The 25,633-nt window shown below is 27.9% G+C and overlaps 2 protein-coding genes across 2 annotated transcripts; both read right to left on the reverse strand.

Moving 5' to 3' along the window:
• Nucleotides 1–1,996: 1,996 nt before the first annotated feature.
• Nucleotides 1,997–14,358, reverse strand: LOC124933593 (DExH-box ATP-dependent RNA helicase DExH5, mitochondrial). Its single transcript, XM_047474017.1, has 19 exons — nucleotides 13,820–14,358; nucleotides 13,093–13,247; nucleotides 12,905–12,992; nucleotides 12,434–12,679; nucleotides 10,782–10,877; nucleotides 10,111–10,299; nucleotides 9,872–10,031; nucleotides 9,667–9,797; nucleotides 7,864–8,031; nucleotides 7,454–7,726; nucleotides 6,776–6,970; nucleotides 5,351–5,554; nucleotides 5,167–5,236; nucleotides 4,948–5,096; nucleotides 4,497–4,802; nucleotides 3,844–3,903; nucleotides 3,589–3,741; nucleotides 2,876–2,986; nucleotides 1,997–2,776 (listed from the first exon to the last, which is right to left on the reverse strand). The coding sequence occupies exons 1-19, from the start codon at nucleotides 14,231–14,233 to the stop codon at nucleotides 2,294–2,296; spliced, it is 3,651 nt and encodes a 1,216-aa protein (XP_047329973.1). The 5' UTR covers nucleotides 14,234–14,358; the 3' UTR covers nucleotides 1,997–2,293.
• Nucleotides 14,359–15,817: 1,459 nt separating this feature from the next.
• On the reverse strand, nucleotides 15,818–18,492 carry LOC124936040 (fructose-bisphosphate aldolase 3, chloroplastic-like). Its single transcript, XM_047476489.1, has 6 exons — nucleotides 18,313–18,492; nucleotides 17,777–18,046; nucleotides 17,599–17,708; nucleotides 17,004–17,094; nucleotides 16,640–16,909; nucleotides 15,818–16,219 (listed from the first exon to the last, which is right to left on the reverse strand). The coding sequence occupies exons 1-6, from the start codon at nucleotides 18,475–18,477 to the stop codon at nucleotides 15,941–15,943; spliced, it is 1,185 nt and encodes a 394-aa protein (XP_047332445.1). The 5' UTR covers nucleotides 18,478–18,492; the 3' UTR covers nucleotides 15,818–15,940.
• Between the last annotated feature and the right edge of the window lie 7,141 nt (nucleotides 18,493–25,633).

A 25,633-nucleotide genomic window follows, 5' to 3' on the forward strand; every position in this document is an offset into this window, starting at 1 on the left:
ATAATAAGTACTCTTAATATTTTCACAACATATTTGTATAACAAAATAAAATATCATCATTGTTTTTTTTTCCACAAAATAACTCAAGGTGAAATGTGACAGCAACATTTTATTTTTTAGTGATGATCATGTCTTTTTTTTTAATATATATATATATATATATGATCAAGTGCATATTTATCATAATCAACTTGTTTGGCTTTCTCTTATTCTCCTTCATTACCTTGTAGTTACCCCGAAAAATCGTGTGATCGATGAATTAGTTTCATTCGAATCTTAATCTTTGCAAATTTATATTATGTAACGTCTAGATTTGATTTCTTAGATGTTATTTTCTTTTATTTTTATATGTAACTCCTTATTTGATTTAACGAACTTATTTTTTTTTTTTTAAACTTGTTTATTTGATATTTTGAATTGTTAATTTTGAGATCAAAACAATATTTACTTAGATAAATAATATTCATTTTTCGGTGTTTTTGATTTTTTTTTTTGCTTTTGGTTTGTTAAGTAAAATTGAAACAATATATATTTTATAAGTAAGGATAAGTTAAATAAAAAATTAAAGATTTTATTTCACTAATAGAATGAAAAAAAAAGGTGAGACATGTATCATTACTCATATTTTATTTTTAAAAGATGAAATCTTTTCAATAATCACTGAGCTATGTCGTATATTTTGTTTAGCACGATCTCTCAACTCTAAAAACTCTAAAAGTTATACATTACTTTCCATACAGAATATATTTTTTTAGTGAGAATCGAACATTTAAATAAACTCGTTCTTTATTATTCCTATTAGTTGATTAGAAGTAAATCAAACATGCCCATAACTGAGAGGAGATTCCTCTTTTGATATAATAATTTTAATATCTTTGGGTCCATCCTAATCCTATATATATATATAGGTTATTGTATGGCTCATGTCCAACTAGACCTGGTCAAAGTAATATTTGTGTCATCAATCATTCATATAGATTATTAAAGTAATAAAGATTGGTGCTTAAAATATATATTTATATGATCAACCAATCATTAAATTATTTGGCAAATAATTGACTATGAATAGGCACGGTGATTATTCAGTTTTCAGTTTTTAATTTTTATCTTTCAAGTCCAAATAAATAGGTACATTGAGATTTGGTCTGTAATTTGAATAGATTATGTTATTTAAAATATATATAAAAAAAATGAAACACAAAGACAACACTTCAGATCCAAATCAAATCAACATCCATGTGGTTTGCTAACTTGGTCGTGGACTTCTGGCCCCTCCTACTGTCTCTCTCTCTTTGTTTGATCTAGATTAGGCTTATTTTAAAATAATTTATGGTTTTATAATACTTCTTTATTAATAACACCATTCAATTATTAATTAAGTTACAATAACTAAAAAAAAACTTAAACTTTTAATATATCTATCATAAAATATATATTAGAAAATGTTATTATAATAAAAAGATTAGAGGCTATAAACCTTTTAACAGAGAATTAAGACCTTGTTCAGATCTATCCAAGTTATTAAAATAACATGGGTTATTTGAAAAATAGTGAATGATTTTATTTTATTTTTTATAAAAAGACTTATATAGTATTAATATATAAAGAAAATAAAAAATTATTTAAAATAAATTACATTTTAGTATTTTAAATAATGAATTGAGTAATATAATAAAAGAAATACTAAAATAATATTTTTTGAATTTATGTTATTTAAATAACCTAAATCGAACTGAGTAAGTCTTAATTAATATAAATTGTAATTTATAATAAATAAAAAAAACAGAAAAGACAGTTCATCTACATAAATAATATTTAAAAATTACTGTCATACTTGCATTTTATTATAATTTATATTATTCAATATTTTGGATTAAATCTATAGTCAAACAAGACTCTCTTATCATCTCCTCGATCAATGTAAAGTAAAGTAGGAAGAAAACATGTTCTGATTGAAAAATAAAAAAATGGCCCCCTTTTTAATAAAACCATTCACAAGTTCAAAGAGTCATCAAAACATTTTATATCCATTCACCTAAAGGTTTGATTTTTGACATTTTCTTTTCAGCTCATTTTTATATCTTCCATTTGTCTTTTTTAACTTCAAAATCAATTCTCTCCATTATTATTATTATTAAGTTGTTTCTCCTAATTTCTATATACCAAAAACAGTAAAAAAAAAGTCATAGAAATTCATCTCTTTCTCCAAATAATAAACCAACATTTTTAGCCCCAATCGCTAGCAAAACAATCGCTATCTATTTTTTTTAAAGTTTACACGCACTCGGGGATGTTAGCCGTGATCCTTCTTGCTTTTCTTGAGCATCATAGAAACATGATCAATAGAATCAAGTCCCCTTTGGTGGTTACCTCCCATTAACCATACTAAAGCCTCGGCTGCAGCATCCTTTTCGGCTTGTTTTTTGTTATTACAAGGCTGACCCATTATCTGCATCCCGTTAAACTCTACAACAGCTCGAAACTGATTATTCTTTTGTTGAGTTGTTCTATAAGATGGAGCATTGTATCCTGCTCTTGTTATTAGGGTTTGGAGTTGACTCTTCGAATTGTCTCCCCCTGGTCCGTTCTCGCTTCTTGATGGCCAGGATGGAGGCGGGCAGGATGATAAGGTTGGCTTAGATTGTTGTTGTTCTTGTTGTTGTAGTAATTGACGGTTGAATACAAATCTACCGTCGGATCGGTCTTCTGAGATCATCAGCCTCATGGCGGTTATTAGATGATGGTATGTATGAATGTCCATCCTTGGATTCAACAACTGTCAGACAACAAGGAAATGGAATCGTGATCTTAAAAATACTAAACTGTGTGTATTTATAGCATAATACCAAAAATAACCCTTTTTTTTATTACTAACTTTGAGTTGAATTAGTTCATCAAGCTCTTTTCTCAACTGTTGATACATTTTTGCTACTGCAGGTTTCATGAAGAACTCCAGATATCCTCCCAACATAGTCAAATGTCCATCCTGTTATTTTTCAAGTGAGAAATTAAACACAGACACTCCTGTTAAGATCAAACTGACTCGTAATTAAGTATTGAAAAAGAAACCCTAAATTAACTTCAGAGCTAAATTGGATTATAACTTAAACCATATCTTGTTGTCAGATCTGCTTATAATGAATTAAATGATCAGTTCGATTATACTATCAAACCTACTATAGAAGAAAAAATTTACTGTATATATTCAAATTTAGGATGTGTTTGATAAAACTGAAAATTAAGTGTTGAATGAGTTAATTCACTGGAAAAATAAATGTTGAATAAATCAAATGAAACTATGTAAATTTTAAATTTCAAGTACTTAGTATGTAAGTTGATTGGATAAATGTGGAAATAATGTTGAAAAAGTGTTTAAAGATTTTACTTTATCCTTATAATGAGTAATTTGATTAGTTTCCAAGGATTAAAGCTGTTACTCATTGAGTTAAATGGATGTAACTGAATGGGATATAATTGGACGCTCTTACTAGATTATCGGGTTAAGCATTCATATCTTACTTAATTAAGACCTGATTTTCAACCTTAATTCATATCTTACTTAATGTGCACATAAAGAAGTGGAGTTACCACGTCTCCTTGGGAAATACTTCCGCCAAACAGGAGGAGGATGGAATCAGAAACAGCTGTTGAATCGCGGAGAAAAACAGAGTTCACTTTGATCTTCTCATTGAAAACAAGCCATGGAAATGGAAGCTTAGTTTCCCGGGAATTGACAGAATTCTACAGGAGTGGAGATTAAGTTAAATGAAGTAGTTCATAAAGCATTAAAATGATTAACAAAAACATAGAGATATTGGTTGTAGCATGAAAAAAAACACTTACAGAGTACAAAAGCACCTGACCATCCTCCATTGTTTTTAATGAGAAAGACTTCTCATTGTGCTGGGACAAAACAAAACATCAAGAAGTAAAATGACATTAATTACACACAAACCAACATGTGTAAACATTGTATAAAGGACCACATTTCTATAGACAAAAATTTACATTTGTTATTTTCCAAAAATCATAATGATCCAAATATAATTTGATTATGATGCAGAAAATAATCTTGGTACCAAATAAAATCACAAAATAATCTGGAACATGATTAAAAAGACAATCTTCATACTAATGAAGCAAAAAGTCACTATAAATTGAATCTCAATCACGATGCATAAAATAATCTTTACACCAAATTGACACACTAATCTTCATCATGATCGAAAAAATAAACTGAATCTGAATCATGATACAAAAAATAGTCTTATACCAATTAAAAACAAAAGTTGCACAATAATCTGGATCATGATCCAAAAAATAATATGTATACCTAGTGAAGCCAAAAATCACACTTTTATTTGAATCTGGATCATGACCCAAAAGCAACCTTATACCATATCCTTTCAACTTTAACTTAGGTCCAATAGGATCGTGATTGTGCAAGAGATTATGAGAAACCGTTTCCAAATAGGCTCAATAAGGACTAGACTTACCACAATGGAGGAAATGCCAGGGTAAAGGCCATAGCAAATAACAGCTCGGAGAAGATTCTGGTCATAACTCCATGCATTCCAGGTAGTTGGGTTGCTGTCAACGAGGCCAGTATCTTTTAGCAGAGAATAGAATTCCCTTCTAAGGGCATCAATAGCTTTCATGGACTGTACGGAAAGAAAATTCTTCCAGCAGTACTCATATCCAGCTAGGTCCTTTTCAGCGTTCTTCCAACCCTCATATGCACGGACAAGGGCAAGGTGGTCACTGAATTCATTAGAGAATTGTGCTTTTGCTGCGTCTGCCAGCTATAAAATAAAGTACATAGAGAAAGAACTCTAATTGCTTAATAATATACTTCAAAATTAATAATTAAAACCAATGCAAGGGACCAGAGTCTGCAGAGCTCTGCAAAAAATTATAATCATATTTGATTCAAAGATGATCACTTACATCCTTCTTGTCTAAGGGTGAGAGGAATGGATCCCTAACACTCAGACCTGCAACAATTGTTAAAATTGGATCAAGGCAATAAAATATAGCACCCAGAACAAGCATTTTCCCAAGTTTTGGCTCCATAGGAAGCATTATCAAGTAACGTCCTGCAATGTTTGAGAAAACATGAGATTTTCAGAATTTTTTTATATCAGAACAGACGCTGAAAACACGTACCTAAAACAGTGAGATTTTCATTCTCATCTAAAGCACCAATAGTCTTTAAATACTCCACAGCATTTTGAACCTAGTGAAGTAGAAGAAAATAATGTTACAAGCAAATTGAATGAAAAAATAATGTACTAGTCACATGCTGCTAAATAATGAAATAAAATTAATATGCCGACTCAGACAATATTACCGCTAATAACTCTGGTGATTGCAAGGCCCTGGAAAGGAAATCAGAAATACTCCCAAGCTTTAAGCTCTTGATTTGCAGACAAAGTGACTGCAATGGTGTTCTTAAAATTTCTGGCAGCTGATACTCAGCAAAACTATCATATACACATCTGGGATAAAGATGATAGCACTCTCCTGGTTGAACACGTCCAGCTCTTCCTCTTCTCTAACATTTTCCATTGAGTATATATAACAGATTGTCAGAATGTAATAAATGAAGAAAAAGATTGTTATTACATTTGTGAAGTATTAATTCTAACCATTATTTTTGTTTCTATTAATTCTAACCATAATTGTTGTTTCCATTAATTATAACCATACTTTTTGTTTCCACCCCCTCACTGTAAGGGATCTCCAACTTCTTCTACATGCTTTCCATTTCACACAAGATATTCCATGTAAGATTTAAATGTCCCTTAGCTGGACATAACAAAATGTCCAACTAAAACTAATCCAGCCATTAGAGCAAACTAATTATTATGAACAAATATCTACAGTGCCATAAAATATTAATCTATCATAGGTTGATGTCTTAATCCTAAGAGTCTGACTAGAAGCACCAATATTTTAGTGCAGAACTAAATTAAAGTGACACAAAATATAAAAGCACGGTTGCTCTCTTTATATGCCATGCAACAAAAATTGTCGTTCAGTTATGCTAATCTCAGATGCACACTCATAACTTATTAATCTTGGTGAAGGAGACAAGCTAAAAATTGAGAAATGAAAGAAAAAAAAAGTTGCGATAGGAAATAAAACTTCTTCAGCCTAGAAGGAGCTTTAAAAAGCAGTATTATTTATCAAAGGACTTATTTGGACTCTCCCTATGTTAGGGTAACAATGCTAATCATATAGTTAATTAGAAATAAGTCTATCAATTGCTGCAGTAGTCTTTCTGTTCTAGAAGTTTCTTGAGCCAACAGGCCCACACTTATTCTTACCAAATGAATAAGTAATAAGACCAATTAAGAAAAGAAAAACTTATAATATCCCCCACATAGAAAACTTGTTTGTGGTGGACTAAACAAATCAGGGAAGGACCAAATGCATCTTAGAAGCCATGTCATTTCCTTGTGGGTGATTACATAATGCATGCTTCAAATGGATATTCATAACAAAGCATTAACAAATGTTAGAAACCCGTCTGCATTTGTAGGAGAATTTACAGAAATTTGTGGTTTTCTCTCTGACAGCATGACCATGACTTGTTTATTTAAACTGTAAATTCTTTATCTAGTAGGCTGTACTTTTGGAAACCTAAGCTAAGAAAGTTACAACCTTCTATACAAAGTTCAAAATTAGTAAAAGAGCAAAAAGGAATGGGGAGGAGAGATAGAGATGCAAATAACAAGGGCATCTTGTTTATTCAAGAGGGAATGAAACTTACTTGTTGAGCAGAGACCTTAGAGATCCAGGAAGGAAGTAGGCAAGGAGTGTTGTTAAGTGCATCATATGATGTCTCCTTGGCTTTTCCACAGTCCATGACAAAAACCACATCATTGATTGTAATACTTGTCTCTGCAATATTAGTGGCAAGAACTATTTTCCTTACTCCATCTTTGGGCTCATCAAATATTAATCTCTGCATGCATTACAATAGCTTTCCATGAGGTGAATACAATGAGCAACACAATCATGCTTTTAGCTTAGAAACAAACTCAACTAATATCAATTGCTAAAAGATTGATATTCTACTCACAATAACCTCCCATGCTTTTTTTCTGATGGATTGTTTGGCTAAATACTAGATGCATGTTCAAAACTCAATGGTATTTGGCTACAGTAAACTCCTGGTTGTGATGATATACATTCATGTATATAATACATATATCCTTAACCTCCATTTACGAACTAAGTATCAAAACCCGCAAGTTTATATATCATGTAAAAATCAGGAACCCTCCGCCGCCCTTCTTACTACAGGCTTTTCTAGTTGTTCTCTATACCTGGATGCTATATTGGCATGAAAAGATCAAAAAAGAGTTCCCTCCTAGGAATCATAACAGGACTCGCATTAACGTAAAAGCCAAAAAGTTAATTAAAGATTAGAATATAAACAAGCAACCTGTTCTGCACTAGCCATGGAACCATGGCATGCAAGCAACAAAACTCTACTTGTATCCCCCAAGATAGGATTGGCTTGGAGCTTTTCCTTCAGAGAATTTATATCATCCCAGCCAGTCATAAAGACTAGAACAGCACCAGGGGTTTCCTTCTTGCATATATTGCACAATAGATGCTCAATGAGGTTAAAACCGATGCAATCAGGATTCCAGCACGACAATGACCCTTGGGTTTCAGGGCTGTAATCCTTAAAGTCAGCAGATTTGTATGCATCCTAAAGTATTGACAAAGTGAGATAATTAGTACAAGACATGCTAACAAGAAAAGGGAAAATTGCAGTGTTGGACAAATTGTAATAGTTAAAGTCACATAACTGTTAAGGACAGCATAAGAGTAGAAGTATATGCACACCTCTACGACAGAGGCAATTTGGCTCTTTCTCCTCCTTGGAGTTTGCTTGTTCATTTTCCATGTCTTGTCCTGACCATAATCATCTATTTGGTTGTATGTTGTCAATCTATATCCAGTCATTTCTAGAATATCTTCCATGAAATGAGTTTGAACAGGAAATGTAAAGCCCTGCGAATACCAAAAGCATCAAGGAAGGATACCCTCAGGTCTGTAGGATAATGTCGGGGTACATTTGAAGCCATAAGTGACCTGGCAACTCATGTTTTTAAGAATATCTATTAATCTGCATTAACTTAAATGTCAAGTACTTCATTATGAATAAGAGATGTTGTAGGGAGATGAGAGAGAGGATAAGGAGAAGCATGGAGATGACCACTGGCTTCCATTCATTACACATGCCTAACTATACAAGTGTCAATATAGGTAGTAGTATGCCTCTCCCACACACTTAAGACATTGGCTTAAGCTGCTTTTGTTTTCATGATTGAGTGTAGATGTTGACATATGTGAGTGTATTCCAATTGCTGCTTTTATTGAAAACCAGGTTAACGTAGATGATGTAGTAATAGTGAGAATAGAATCAAAACAAATGTAGAAGGAACTTCAGAAGAACCGCTTTCAAATGAAGCCATTGTTTACAATATTGGCATATACTCTATTTACCAATCAGCCACCAACCGTCCCTAATATTTAATATGTATAACACTTCTCACTCAAACCAAATGGAGCACTAAATATCTTTCCAGCCATTCTTTTCAAGCCATATATAACATGATTTTGGAAGAAATAGAATGAACAAAATATCAAAATTTCCATTGAACTTATAGCCAACGATCAAAAGTATTGGAACTTGCAAATAATCACCTAACCTTAGTCTAGTATAAATTGCATTTGTTATATCTGAAGTTAAAAGTTGTAGGACAGTAATAGATATAAACTCTTAAGGTAAAAGATAGATAAAAATTGAGAGAAAGAGATAGAAATATATGAGACTAGACATAAGAGGGTGAGACCATAGAAGTATTGGAGATGAAATACATCTTTCATAAATCAATCATATGTTAATGGGTTAAAATATCCATAAATATAATAGTTATTCCAACTAATAAACCTCTAATTGTATTCTATTAGACTTTTATTCAAATTAATATACTAATACTAATAAGATAAAAAAAAATTGAAACATTGAATTTTTGTTAAACGACATTAGGACTCAAAAGTCGTGTCTATGGGTTATTCTTAGTTATGTAGGGCTTGATTGGAATCCAAATTTTTTGGAATTCCAAGTAGAATCACCCTTAGAGAGAGGTTTGTCTAGGTCTCTCTAGGAGTAGTTCTAATTATAAACTGCTTCAAACATGTCTCTGTGGTAGATACATCATACACTTCCCTTATTTTAAGCTAGTGGTGGAAAAATTATTTTATCCAACTTATACAAAGTCTGGACTTAAGATGATCCTTAATGTTAATGGGCTTGCTTGATCTTCAACTACAAATTTAAGGGGATATTTGTCCTTTTATTATATAAATGTATACATATATCCATTTAATGGTGACAAGTTTATAGAACACCATCCACTCTATTATGTAACAATGAATTAACACATGTATTGAGTTAGAGAATTGCTAATGCCACCAATATGTCCCATATGCACTTATTTTTAAGTGGAAAGAAATTTTCTCAACTAATGAATTAGGATAGGGGAGATAGAGAGAATATAGGAAGGTATGGATGAAAAAGATTACCCATTATACTTAGTATTTGAGAAGATAAATAACATAAAATAGAAGATAACACCTCACCGGAATATGAAAAGCTGGAGCCCCACCAAAGTAAGATGAGAAAAGCTCTGCATCCAATGTGGCACTCATTAAAATCAACTTCAGTTCAGGACGACGAGGAAGAAGATCTTTGAGAACAATGAGAAGAAAATCTAGAAAACAAACAACAAGATTTCAGGGATCACATTTCACCAGAAAAAAAGCCTTTTCTTTAAGAATGTTTGACCTTCATTCATTCCACGTTCATGAATTTCATCCACAATAACATGGGTTATGCCTTTCAAATTCCGATCATTGAGTAATCTTCGCAGCAATATGCCAGTAGTGCAGAACAAGAGGTGTGTGTCCCTCCCTTTCATGCCTTCAAGTCGAACCTTATACCCAACCTTCACATGTAAAATCATAAGTCAGGCAAACATATAATATTTATAATGCAAACCAAACGTACATATGTTCAGAACTCACCGTCTCACCCAATTTCTCTCCCCTCTCTACAGCTATCCTTTCTGAAACAGACATAGCAGATATTCGTCGTGGCTGAGTACATATAATATTGCATTGAGCTCCTCTACCATTTTCAATTTCAGATTCTAAAATGAATTGAGGAATCTGTGTAGTTTTTCCACACCCAGTTTCACCAGAGATGATTACAACCTGCAGAGAAATAAAAGGCTAGGAACAATGAAATTTTCCTCAAAGGAACAAAGTCAGAATCATTTGCCCTCAAAGCTCTTGATATAAAAGTTCCCAGATAATTGGCAATTTCCTCAAGAGTCAAGATCAGAAAAGTGATTCAGGTGCTCTATGTGAAACTTATAGATATTTGACACGAATACACAACCCATACCAATCATACACTTACAGCTAGTCAACAATCAATGATTCTATTCAATAGATCAGGAAAATCATCCATTTTGAGCTTATTAATTAAAGACCCAAAGGAAATAAAAGCATGATGACGCTGAGCAATTTCTGTGGAAAGAACCTTCTATTTGAAGCTGGAAAAGTGCAACGAACTAACATGGATTTTTAAGAGAAGCGTGACATAAACTTAATTACTTTCAAGATGACAAGCAATTACATGCTAAGTGCAACACAGTTACCATTCACTACTATAATAAAATGTTTTGACCTACCTGGTTTCTTGAGGTCTCTGCTAATAATGCATCTTTCTCCTTGTAAGCAGGAAGAGCTCTACGTTGTTCCAGCATTTTTCTACCTTCTAAAGATTCCTATAACAAATGCAGTAAGAAAACCTACAATTCAGAATCAGACCAAAAACCACAAGCAATTGACGTTCAAGAGAACATATAGAAAACAATAATGAACTGTGATTGATGAAAACAAGTAACAAACAAGTTCAGAAAACCTAAAAATCAAAACCAAACAAAGGAAAACAAGTAACAGCATTCAAGAAGGGATATGGAGTACAACGTCTTGCCAGATGCAAACATAATAATGTTATGTTAATTGACGAATTTTTAGGTTATTGAGAAAACAAAGAAAGTAGAAAACTTTAAAGGAGAATAAAGTGGCACCCAAAAGAAGAAGTCAATTGACACCAAGTGATTGATGAAATCTCATACTGTTCCTGACAACTAACCCTGTAGGCTCTGAAAGAAATCCGTCATGTCTGGCACTACAATGCAGCTCAGGTTTCCCATATGATGCAAAACAGTGTGTCAAGTTGTTCTTCACAATCTCTCCACCGTCTCCCCTTATTTGCCTTTCAATATGTAAAAAAAATGGCTGAATGGGAGGCAAAGTTCGCTCCTAATTATAGTATTTAATTTCAATATGGTGGCTAAACAAATGCTTATTGGGACCACTAACAAAGAAGCTCACATGTTGGCAGATGCAAATCAGCAGGAAAACCTCAAGTCCTGGAAAGTTTCCTCAACAGTTAGTTAGCTATTAAAATCGAATGTATAGCACTCGTATAGGCCCTTCAGAATTATTAAAAATGAAGTGATTAAAGGTTGAGTACCTCCTACTTTGTACTTCACCCCTTACAAACTCTTTATTTTTCAATTATCTTTGTCTATGTTTTGTCCCTTTTCTGGTTAGACATGTTACAACACTCCAATTTATACTCTAATTTCCAGCTAATACTCAATCTTTATACAAGTTGGTGAGCAATACCCAAACCATAAACTGTCTTTAATCTCAAACATCAATCATAAAGGAAGGGTTTTAGTTAAAAGGTGAAAAATTGTATTACTAAAGCCTGTCTAGAGGACCCATGATTAATAACATACATCATCCCAAGTTTTTCGCAAAAAACATATAATCCAAGTAACCATTCTACTTCAAGCAATCACATTCATTAGCAAATGATATGTCCATGAAATCGTTTCAATAATTTAACAGGGACAATAATGGGTACAAATTTAAGCCTGATAAGGAATTCAGAATATTATTGGAAAGAAAGTCTACAAGGACTTATAAGACTAGACTAGGGTGAGAAGAGCAAATATGCTGCAATTCAGGGAGACATAATAGTTATGAGTCATCGAAAGATCTTTGACAAATAACAGGTAGTCAGACCCCTTTATTTTGGCAATATTCATTTCTGTAAACTCCCCATGGTGGTATCTTTTGTAGTAGTAATGTACAAAGAAAAAAAAATGAGTGGTATCTTTTGTAGTAGTAATGTACAAAGAAAAAAACTGAATAGCCTAAATGATTTGATCTTCAGTCACCAACTTCAGAAGCAACGCACAGAAAAATTAGCATAACAATTTCATCAAACAAAATCATTATTTAGTATATAAAATGAAAGACAGACCTGCCAAGTTTCTTGCTGACTACGCATTTGCAAGCTTCTTATCAAAAGAACCTTTTCCATGGCAGATTTACTCTGTGGAAGTGGCTCTGGTTGCTCAAAGAACCCCTCGTCAGTAGCAATACTGCTGCTGCTGTTTGATCTTGAAAAGGCACTATCTCGAAAGCCATCTACACTTCCAGACTTTTGAGAAATATATTCTTCAAGGGAGAACTCCACTCTTGTTTGTAAGCTGGGAGGTATGATTACCTAGTGATCCTCGAGAGCTTAAGTTAAACTATTAACAACCAGAAGAAAGAAAGTAGAATGATGATCTAAAATGTGAATTGTATGGATATATATATTTTATTAATAAGTTAAAGGAGCAATATGGAAAATTGGGCTATCAAATACCAACAGCAACAACAAACATAGAACTGATTTGACATTTCATGCTAAACAGACCAGGAGAGTAGCTAGACTGAAGCACAATACCTCTCTTTGAGGACGCTTTTCGTCCAGGTCAAACCTATAGTTTGGAAGTGGTACCTTACTAACAACAACAACTTTTGCATATATCTGGCTGCCAAAAAATAAGTTAAGAGATAACAAAAAATCAGCAAATGAACTACACAGAAAAAAAAAGAAGACTAGACATGTTTTCTTATTGAGGATGAAAATACCTGTACAAGCCCATCTTGCTAGCCAAAGATGATATTTGATCATATTCTCGTCTGTCTCTCTTATCCCTTGAGATCAATTCTTCTTTGTCCTTGTTGTGTACAAGTGAAGTTAACTTACATTTCCAGCCATATATATAATCAGATGCAGAGGAACCCTGAAAATATAACAGGAAAATACAACTATCTGCATGAATTTTGACCTTAAAAGTGTAATACAAAGTTCAAAATTTATGAATAGAATGTTCATTTTCATCTTATATTAACTGATTAATGAGTATTAAGATGCATGGACAAATTCATATTCTTCTCAGAACCAACTCAGTAGATAACAAAAGACTATATTTTAAGCCAAATGTTACATGTAAAAGATCCTACAAACCTATAAAGTATAAACATCTCCAAACATGATACCCACCAACAGCATTCAAAGAGGAAAGGGACAAATAATCAACATTCAAAGTAAGTAGAAATAAAATCACCATTCTGATAATCTAAACCAATGATGTAAACAAACTATATTGTCTCATGCTCTTTGATTCATCCGTCTTTAAGATGTCTACGAGTAAGATACTAAGGATCGATCTTGTATCAAGCAGCTGGATAATGATTATATGTATATATTCAGATTGATCTCAGTTTAGTAGAGAGAAAGGAGCTTCTATGGAATCAAAATATAGAAAACATCAGTTACACAAATAATTAAGAGGTCAAAGAGATAGAAACTTACGGGATTGAAAAAATACTGCAAATCACGGTCAGAACCTTCCTCAGATAAACCGTCAACTGAATCATACGGCGAGTTTCTCTTCTGCGGTTGTTGCTGTGTGTAGTTGCTTTGTTGCAAATAAGACTGGGAAGAACTATTAACCCTAGTACTAGTCGAGCTATTGCTTTTGTGATTGGTAGCTGTCATTGAGATATCAACGACAGGACCAGATGAAGAGATATTAGACGAGGTGATGACTGAACGGAGACGCTGGTGAGGGGGAACATATACACCAAATTTTGAGGACGGAATTGACGGCCGGTCCTTCATCGCCAATGCAATGCCGGAACGGCGGGAATTGACGGAGGTTTCTGTTAGGGTTTTGCGATGCAATTTGTAGAAGATGAAATGGAGAGGAGTTGTAGAAGAGTACATGCAGAATTATAAACGATAATGTTGAAGATCATGCGAAGTCAGGGTTGAGAAGTCGCCGGCGAAGTCTATCGCCGCCACCGCCGGAAGGAATTTAGGATAACTAGTACTTTAGCAATTCCCCTTAGAAATAAACTATTTAGGGAAAAACCTCAACTTTAAACTTTACACTAATATTTCATTCTTTTCTTAAAATATAGATTTGAATTTAAAGTAGGAATTAACCTACTTCAATTTAAATTTATTATCAATGTTATTAAAAATGATACATATAAACAAGTCATTTTTCTCCATAGAAATAAACTCTTAATCAAAAGTGAAAAATCATTTTTGTTCTTGAATTCCTTTAAATGTCTTGTTTTCTTTATACTATTTAAATTTGAGTTGGTGATGTGTTTTATTCGATGCGACATCTTGTTTAGTCGGATTAGATTTTTCATCACAAATTTTTATAATCTGAATAATATTTTCAATTGTAAATGGATTACTTATGGTTTATCATTTTTAATTGTCTTGGTAATCATTATTCGAGTATTTGGTGTATGAATGACTTAACTGAGTTCACAGTGGAGTGGATGAATGACATTAATGTCTAATATTTCATTATGCTACCATCTCTAAATAGAATCTCACCCTGCAATATTCAATTGAAGGGGTTTTTATTTTTTGTTTGATGTTCTATAATTTTGTTTTCATTATGTTTTATGTTACTCACAAAACAGACTTTGTTAAAATCTCAATTAGCAGTTGTAACTAAATATTTGGTTTATCAATGAAAAGTTTTGTGAAAATTTGCTTATCTTATTTTCTGATTTCGCTCTTAGTCTTGAAGAGTTAAGTATACCTTATCCTTTTTCCTTAGGCAGACTCGAGAGACCTCTTACTAACTATTTTTTTTTAAGTAAGAAGAGGTATAAAATCACACTACTGTACACAGAGAGAGGCAACCATGGAATAATCCAAAGTTAATCCCAAAACAAAGATATGCAAGGCCAAAATCTTACTTTGGCTTATTGGAAAAAAAAAAGCAACATCTATCTTTCTTTTTATAATTCTTGTCATTATTCTTACTATTCTTTTTCGTCTGTATATTTTTTAATTTTTCTTCTCATAATTATTTTGTTGCACTTTGAAAACCGATTTCCCTTTAGTATTTGAGATCAAGATCTAATAACCCTAGTTACATATTTAAGTCCTAACAAATCAATAATGTTAATTTTTCTTAAAATATATATATTTTGATTTGAAATAGTGATGACCTCATTTCAATTTAAGCCTCTTATTAATGTTATTAAAGAGTTTTGAGTAAGAATAAATCTAATTTTTTTTTATCTCTTAGATATAACTTGTGAATGAAACCAAATCTCAATGATAATACAATGAAAAATAACCATTCTCAAATGATGAACAAATTAGACTGACAAATCAAAATCATTTTTCCAACCCATTACTCAGACGTAAGAACTCGTGTAAAATATTTAAAATTCAATTATCGCTAAATAATTCATACTAAAAACTTATGACTTATTTAATTAAACAGATAAAATGTGCAATCAAACGAAATGAAGGTTATTAACTTATTAAGGGAAAAGTAAGAAACAATTGTTCAACATATATGAACTAATTCAAAAAACAAAAGTTAAATTTCTAAATAAGATTAATTAAATATGAGTATTTTGAAAGAAAAAAAAGGGAGTACTACAAAAACATCTAATAGGTGTAGCCCTTGACAAACATTCCCTTCTTAGCCTCCTCATTCTCACCTTGAGCCGAGTACTTGCCTAGTTGAGCCAGTGAGTTAGCCTTGGCCCGAACAAGCAATGACTTCTGAGCAGCTTCGACATTCTCAGGAATTCCTTTCCATGTCTTGAGCACACTATTCTGAAGAGCACGTGCATAAGAGAACGATACGTGCCATGGATTTGGGCTCTGGTTCATTTCGTTCAGGTTAAGCGTTGCTTCCATTTCAGATTGCCCACCCGACAAGAACTACATAAATCAAAACAAAATTAATGTTTGAAGAGGAATCTGAAGCAATAACTATGCAAGAAATAAGATGTTGATTGTTTCTTATAAAATGATACGGGTATTATAGTTGATGAAGTGATATAATGGTTGAAAAGATAGTTAATGTTGTAAAAGATTTTTTTGAAATAACCTTGGCTAATGTTTGATCTTTGGAGTATTTGGTTTTTTTCAAAAAACAAACCTCTATCAAATACAAACATTTTAGTAACTTCACCCAAATAATCCAAAAACTCACTTTTTCATCAAACAAGATTTTGATTTTAAAATCTTCAAACAACCCCACATCATGTGTTTCATAAACGTTTGTTACGGCTAGTTTCAATAAAATGAGTTCATTTTCTCGAAAAATAAAATAATAATTAAGTAGTTGATATTTTGTACCATGATTCCCGGGACAGCTGGAGGCACTCTCCTTCTGAGAAGGGATAGTGTGTGCTTGGCAATAGTCTCTGGGGATGCTTTTTCCTTGTGGTCAGCTCCAGGAGTGACCATACTCGGTTTGAGTAGAATACCCTCAAACATGACATTGTTTTGGGCCAAATAGTAGAACACTTCTGCCCATACATTCTCTGCCACTTCTAGAGTCCTCTCGATTGAATGATCCCCATCGAGAAGGATTTCAGGTTCCACGATAGGAACAAGACCATTATCCTAGCATTTATAAATAACTCGAGATCAAATCAAGTGAAAAGGTTCATGTTTCCTTCTCTTTATACATATATAAATATCTGGATAAAGCAAGCACCTGAGAAATGGCAGCATAACGCGCAAGTCCCCATGCAGCCTCCTTAACTGCCAAAGCCGAAGGTCCACAAGGAATGCTCACAACTGTTCTCCTGTTGTGTAACAGTAGTTGTTTAAGAGTAGTATGGTACTTAGTAGGATAAACTAATGGATTAGTGGGTTATAAATAGTATAGTATGTATTATTTGGAGTTATGAATGACAAAGGGTCGACATTTGGAAACACTTTTGTTTATGTATCTCAAAATGTTCTAACCTTTTTGGAAAAGTGATCTTTTGTCACAATTATCGTCACTTTGAATTGTCAAATGAAAAGTGAGTGATTTTGTTTGCATTTGACATGAAACATATGATTGAAGTAGATGAAACTTTTGTAAGATAAAAAGTACACGAAAAATTTATCTTTACAGAATTTGTAGATCATGCTACATAAAAGATAGATGAAATTTTTTACCAAATAAATTTTTCTTTTTATTTTGCCACTTTGACAAAACTAGATACCAAAAAGGCCATTATCTTTCATCTACAAAGCCTAGATCATTACATTAGCTACATTATCGGTTCACGTATCAATTGCAGTCGAATGAAAATGCTTACCACTTTGCAAAACGAGCACCTTGTTTATAGTATTCAGCCGATCTAGAAGCCAAACCATCAATCCCTTGGCACCAAGACTCATTGTTAGATCCAGGTAGAGGCATCAAACCCTGAAATAAGATAATTACAAGTTAAAATCGAACAGTGATGCCAAACTACTTAATTCAATGAAGCACACCTTATCAACTTTGATACCAGGAACAATATTCTGCTCTTTCAAACAATCCACAAACTTCTTTCCATCTGTTGTTGATTGGTAAAGTGTCTCTTCAAAAAGAATAGCCCCAGATATGTATTCGCCCAATCCAGGAGTAGTAAGCAGAAGTTGCCTATAAGCTTGTCTATTCTCTTCTGTATTGTCTAAGCCAATAGACGCCAATCTCTTTCCACATGTCGCGCTTGATTCATCAATAGCAAGAATACCACGACCAGTAGATGCAACAGTTCTCTACAAGACAATGGAAAAACAAAAATCAAAAATCAAAATCAAGCATTTGAAAGATTTTAAGTGAAAATATAGAAATTTCTTCTGTTGTGATTTCCAATTGAAACCCTGATTATAATTTGCATTAGGGTTTTAAATTCAATGTTCAATCACACTATTATATTCAGTTGGTGAATTCGATTAAAAACTGCATGGATAAGCAAATTGATCAGGAATTGACTAGATGCAGCACGATCAGCAGAATATGAATCAAAGAAAGAGAAACTCACGGCGGTTTTGAAAAGTTCGTCTTGGTAACATCCTCCAGCTCGAACGACGGAAATGCGGCGGCGATTGGAAAGTCGGCAAGTTGATACAGGTTGCTGATTGAACGAATGTTGACCGATCCACTGTGAAGAAGATGCGTTTAGCTTGATCGAACTTGAGAACGCCATAGTTGATTCAGTTTTTCTTCTTCTTTCTTCTTCTTCTCTTCTCTTCGTAGTATTATTATGGCTATATCCAACTTTGTTAGGTCCGTCCGAGACGCCGTCACTGCGCCAGTTTGTTAGGAATGACCCAAATTCATTTTCAAATAAAAATTCAACAAATATAGGGTTAGTTTGATTATATTATTTTGAATAATATATAAAAATAAGGTGAAAATATATATAGATTTAAATTTGTAATTTCAATATGTGTTTGTGTTAAAATTAAAAAGAAGAGATATAGTTTAAATTTATGTTTTGTTATTATTATTATATTTATATAAATAATTAACTGATTAATTAAATATAAAATTATTTGATGATTTATAAAATTATATTAAAAAAATAAAAGAACAAAAATAATAGGTGAAAAGGTGGTGAAATAATGAATAAAAAAATTAAAATGTGATAAAAAAAAATTATAAGCTTAAAAGTAATAAAAAAGAGAGAGTCAGATCTGTTGTAATAGTCCATGTTTCATTTGGTGAACCAGCCTTCAAAAACAAATAAACTATACATTATAAATATAAAATAATTTTCATATTTAATTTGATTATAAATTCTTTGATTAACTATTGGTTAAAATTATTATATCAAGTGTTTGATAATTTAATTTATTATTATTTTATTTTATTTTTTAATAAAGGATAATTAGAATGACTTGTGATAATTTGATTTACCACATAATTTAATATATAAGGACTTATTTAATATAAATTATTTGATAACGCAGGGTTATAATTACTTGTTTTTATATATTTAAGTGAAAATATATTAAAAATAAAAAAATTAATATATCAAACTTATTTTAAAAGTAAAAAATGATAAATAAATTATTCTAAAAAAACAACTAAAAACCTTTAACTTTTAAATTTAATAAAATTATTTTTTATATATAAAGTTGTTAGATTTTTTATTTTATTTTTATCATAATTCATTAAATTTTTAATATTATTAGATTAATTTCAAATATCATTTAAAAATTAAAATGTAAGCTAATTATAAAATATAAAAAGAAAAAGAGAATTTAAAATTATATATAATTTAATATACAAATTAAAAAATATATTAAATTATATCATTTAATATATTAAGTTTATTATATTATTTTGGAGGTAAATGACTTCATAATCCAACTAATTGTATATATTTTTTTAATCTGATCAATTAAATATATTTTTTTTATAAAAGAAATGATGGGAGATTAAATTTGGAAAAGAGAATTAAAAAGAGAATAATAATTATTTTTTTATTTTCTCTGTTTCCTCACTCTTTATATACTTTTACCAACCAATAATAAATATATAATAATAAATAAATTAAATAATCGAAAATAAAAATAATAAAAAAAAGAAAAGTATAAAGAGATAAAGTAATAAAAAAATTTTATTATTTTTTTAATCAATTAAAGTCACCTCATTTCTCGTACCATCATTTCTCATCTAATAAATAATTTTTATAATAATAAAGCATGAAAGATATTATAAAATAAATTAAGATATATAAAATTTTTACATCTTAATTAGTTGAATGATTAAAAGTTATATTATTTTCAAATAGTAAAATTAATTAAAAAAAATTTACCTAGTATAAATTAATATTATTTATAAGGTAAGTAATTTCGCATAATAAGACAAATTATATATTATTTTTCGACAAATTATATATTCTTTTTTCATAATTCGAACAAAATATATATTTTTCATAATCCGATAAATTAATTTTTTTTTTCATAATCCATTTTTTCCGACAAATTATATATATATATATATATAATCCCACAAACAAATTATTTAATTTTTTAATTTTTTTCACAATACAACCAATTATATATTTTATATTTATAGCACGACAAATTAAATATTTTTTAATAATTCGAGTAATTATATATTTTTCATAATTAAATATTTTTTAATAATTCGAGTAATTATATATTTTTCATAGTTAGACAAATTATATTTTTTTTATTTTTTTTCATAATTCGACAAATAATATTTTATATTCATAATCCTATTAATTATTCTTTCTTTTTCATAATTTCATAAATTATATTTATTTTTCATTAAAAAAATATAAAAAATGTAAGTGATTTTTCATAATCCGACAAATTATATATATTTTTTATAATCAACAAAATTATATATATTTTTCATAATACAACCAATTATATCTTTTCATAATACGACAACTTATATATATTTTTCATAATCCGACAAATTATATATTTTTCATTATCTAACAAATTATATATATATATATATATATATATTTATAATTCAAACAAATTATATATATATATATATATATAATTCGAACAAATTATATATATATATATTTATAATTCGAACAAATTATATATTTTTCCATAATCTAACAAATTATATATATATTTTTGAAAAAAAACTCACTTAGACGTATGTACTAATAAAAAGTCATTTAAACATATGTATTATCAAAAATTGGCTCATTTAGCCTTTTTAGTAACCATGGTTAATCTTTATTTTTAAATTTATATATTTATTGATTAAATATCAATATATTTTCTCTCTCCTTCTTTTTCATTAATTAAACTAGGTAATTTATTTTATTCTTAAATTTTTTATTATTTTAATATTAATTTCTCTTTTATATTTCATTTTTTTTATTAGTTTTTATTTCTCATATATTTTAAATTCTCATTTTCTTAAAAAAATTTAACAACTTATTTATGAATTTTATGTTTTATTGTAATATTTTTTTGAAGAGTTTTTTCTTATTTAATTTAATATAATAAAATTGAAAAAGAGTTTTTTCTTATTTAGTTAGTTTAATATAAATAAAAATGAAATTAATAATTTTTTATTTAATTTTTATTCACGTATATTAGCAGTAAATGAATTGTTTTGTCTAATATTTGATTATTACTCTTTTATTGTTTGATGAATAAGTTTTTATTATTATTCAATTCTTAATTATTAATTAATTTATTTTTGTGTTGAAGGATTTTTATTGTTATAAGAATTTTCATTGTTATATTCAATTATTGGGATCATACAATTTTAAAATAATTAATAATTAATGTGGATATAAACAAAATATATAAAAAAGAAGAAGAAATATATAATTAAAATAATTAATGATGAATGCTCATATATATATATATAATAAAATTAAAATAATTAATCATAAATACTCATATAAAAATAATAAAAATTATAAAAAAGATAAAAATAGAGAATTCATTTATTCGTAATAAATGAAATAATAAATGAAAAGGAAAGAGAAATAAAATATATTAATATTTAATTAATAAATATATAAATTTAAAAATAAAAGTTAACCATTGTTATTAAAAAAGGCTAAATGAACCAATTTTTAATAGCACATACGTTTAAATGACTTTTTATTAGTACATACGTTTAAGTGAGCTATACAAGTAGATACGTGTAAGTGAGCTTTTTTCCTATATTTTTTTCATAATTCAATCAATTATAAAATTTTTTATAAGACAAATTATATATTTTCTTTCGACCAATTACATTTTTTTTCATAATCCAACAAATATATATTTTATTTTCATAATCCTATAAATTATACTTTTTTATTTTCATAATTTGATAAATTGTATTTATTTTTCATTAAAAAAGAAGTGTAAGTTATTTTTCATAATTCCACAAATTATATATATTTTTTATAATCCGACAAATTATATATATTTTTCCGACAAATTATATCTTTTCATAATACGTCAAATTATATATATTTTTCATAATACGACAAATTATATCTTTTCATAATACTACAAATTATATATATTTTTCATCAGACAAATTATATATTTTTTATTATCCAACAAATTATATATATATATATATATATATATATATATATATATATATATATATATATTTTGATAATTCGAACAAATTATATATTTTTCCATAATCTAACAAATTATTATTTTTTTTCATAATTCAACCAATTATATTTTTTTTTCATAAGACAATAATCCTATTTTTTTTTTTTTATATAATTTGATAAATTATATTTTTTCATAATACTACAAATTATATATTTTCATAATACTACAACAAATTATATATATTTTTCATAATCCGACAAATTATATATATTTTTCATATTATATATATTTTTTTCCTAATACGACAAATTATATCTTTTCATGATACTACAACAAATTATATATATTTTTCATAAATTGACAAATTATATATTTTTCATTATCTGACCAATTATATATATAATATATATATATATATATTTTATAATTCGAATAAATTATATATATTTTTTTTCATAATTCAACCAATTATAGTTTTTTTTTCATAAGACAAATTATATATTTTCTTTTATCGACCAATTACATTTTTTTTATAATCCGACAAATATATATTTTATTTTTATAATCCTATAAATTATACTTTTTTTTCATAATTTGATAAATTATATTTATTTTTAATTAAAAAAAAGTGTAAGTGATTTTTCACGACAATATATATATATTTTTTATAATCTGACAAATTATATATATTTTTCATAATATGACAAATTATATCTTTTCATAATACGTCAAATTATATATATTTTTCATAACAAATTATATCTTTTCATAATACTACAAATTATATATTTTTCATAATACGACAAATTATATATTTTTCATCATCCGACAAATTATATATATATATATATATATATTTGATAATTCGAACAAATAATATATTTTTTCATAATACAATAAATTATATATATATTTTTTTCATAATTCAACCAATTATATTTTTTTCATAAGACAAATTATATATTTTTTTATATAAACCAATTACATTATTTTTCATAATCCGACAAATATGTATTTTATTTTCATAATCGTATAATTTTTTTTTTTAATTTGATAAATTATATTTATTTTTCATTAAAAAAAAGTGCAAGTGATTTTTCATAATTCCACAAATTATATATATTTTTTATAATCTGACAAATTATATTTATTTTTCAGACAAATTATTTCTTTTCATAATACGTCAAATTATATATATTTTTCACGACAAGTTATATCTTTTCATAATACTACAAATTATATATATTTTTCATAATCCGACATATTATATAATTTTTATTATCTGACAAATTATATATATATATATATATATTTTGATAATTCAAACAAATTATATATTTTTCCATAATCCAACAAATTATATGTTTTTTTTTCATAATTCAACCAATTATATTTTTTTTCATAAGACAATAATCCTATAATTTTTTTATTATTTATAATTTGATAAATTATATTTATTTTTCATTAAAAAAAGTGTAAATGATTTTTCATAATCCAACAAATTATATATATTTTTTATAATCCAACAAATTATATATATTTTTTATAATCCGACAAATTATAAATATATTTTCATAATAAGACAAATTATATCTTTTCATAATAAAACAAATTATATCTTTTCATAATACTACAAATTATATTACGATAAATTATATCTTTTCATAATACTATATATATATATATATATATATATATATTTTCATAATACGAAAAAATATATCTTTTACTTTTCATAATACTACAAATTATATTACGACAAATTATATCTCTTCATAATACTATAATTATATATATTTTTCATAATCCGACAAATTATATATTATTCATTATCTAACAAATTATATATATATTTTCATAATTTTTTCATAATCAGACAAATATATATTTTATTTTCATAATCCTATAAATTATACTTTTTTTTTCATAATTTGATAAACTATATTTATTTTTAATTAAAAAAAAAGTGTAAGTGATTTTTCATAATTCGACAAATTATATATGATAAATGATTGAGAGGGGAATTTGAGGGAGGGAATGATGTGGCTCAATTTAATTAGCCAAACAAATAACAGAATTTCTCTCTCTTCTCTTCCTTCTCACCTTTTATATTTTTTCCAACTTTTTTTCGAACCAGTGATATATAGCACATCATTCCCTCCTCCATTTTCTCCCTCAAATTCTTCCCCCTATCACTCCTCATTAACCTCATTATATATATTTTTTATAATCTGACAAATTATATCTTTTCATAATACGTTAAATTATATATATTTTTCATAACAAATTATATCTTTTCATATTATTACAAATTATATATATTTTTCATAATCTGAGAAATTATATATTTTTTATTATTGAACAAATTATATATATATATATATATATATATTTATATAATTCGAACAAATTATATATTTGTTCATAATCCAACAAATTATATATATATTTTTTCATAATTCAACCAATTATATTTTTTTTCATAAGACAAATTATATATTTTCTTTCATATGGAACAATTACATTTTTTTTTCATAATCCGGCAAATATATATTTTATTTTTATAATCCTATATTTTTTTTCATAATTTGATAAATTATATTTATTTTTCATTAAAAAAAGTGTGAGTGATTTTTCATAATCTGACAAATTATATATATTTTTGATAATACAACAAATTATATCTTTTCACACGACAAATTATATATATTTTTCATAATACTACAAATTATATCTTTTCATAATATTACAAATTATATATATTTTTCATAATCGACAAATTATATATATTTTTCATAATACGACAAATTATATCTTTATATAATACGACAAATTATATATTTTTATAATACTACAAATTATATATATTTTTCATAATCCGACAAATTATATATTTTTAATTATCCGACAAATTATATATATATATTTTGATAATTCGAACAAATTATATATTTTTCCATAATCCAACAAATTATATATATATTTTTTCATAATTCAACCAATTATATTTTTTTTCATAAAACAATAATTCTATAAATTTTTTTTTATAATTTGATAAATTATATTTATTTTTCAATAAAAAAAAGTGTATGCGATTTTTTATAATCCGATAAATTATATATATTTTTTTATAATCCGACAAATTATATATATTTTTCATAATACGACAAATTATATCTTTTATATTATGACAAATTTTATCTTTTCATAATAATACAAATTATATATATTTTTCATAATCCAACAAATTTTATATGTATTTTTCATAATAGGAAAAATTAT

This window comes from Impatiens glandulifera, chromosome 4 (assembly GCF_907164915.1).
Source record: "Impatiens glandulifera chromosome 4, dImpGla2.1, whole genome shotgun sequence".
Taxonomy (NCBI): Eukaryota; Viridiplantae; Streptophyta; class Magnoliopsida; order Ericales; family Balsaminaceae; genus Impatiens; species Impatiens glandulifera.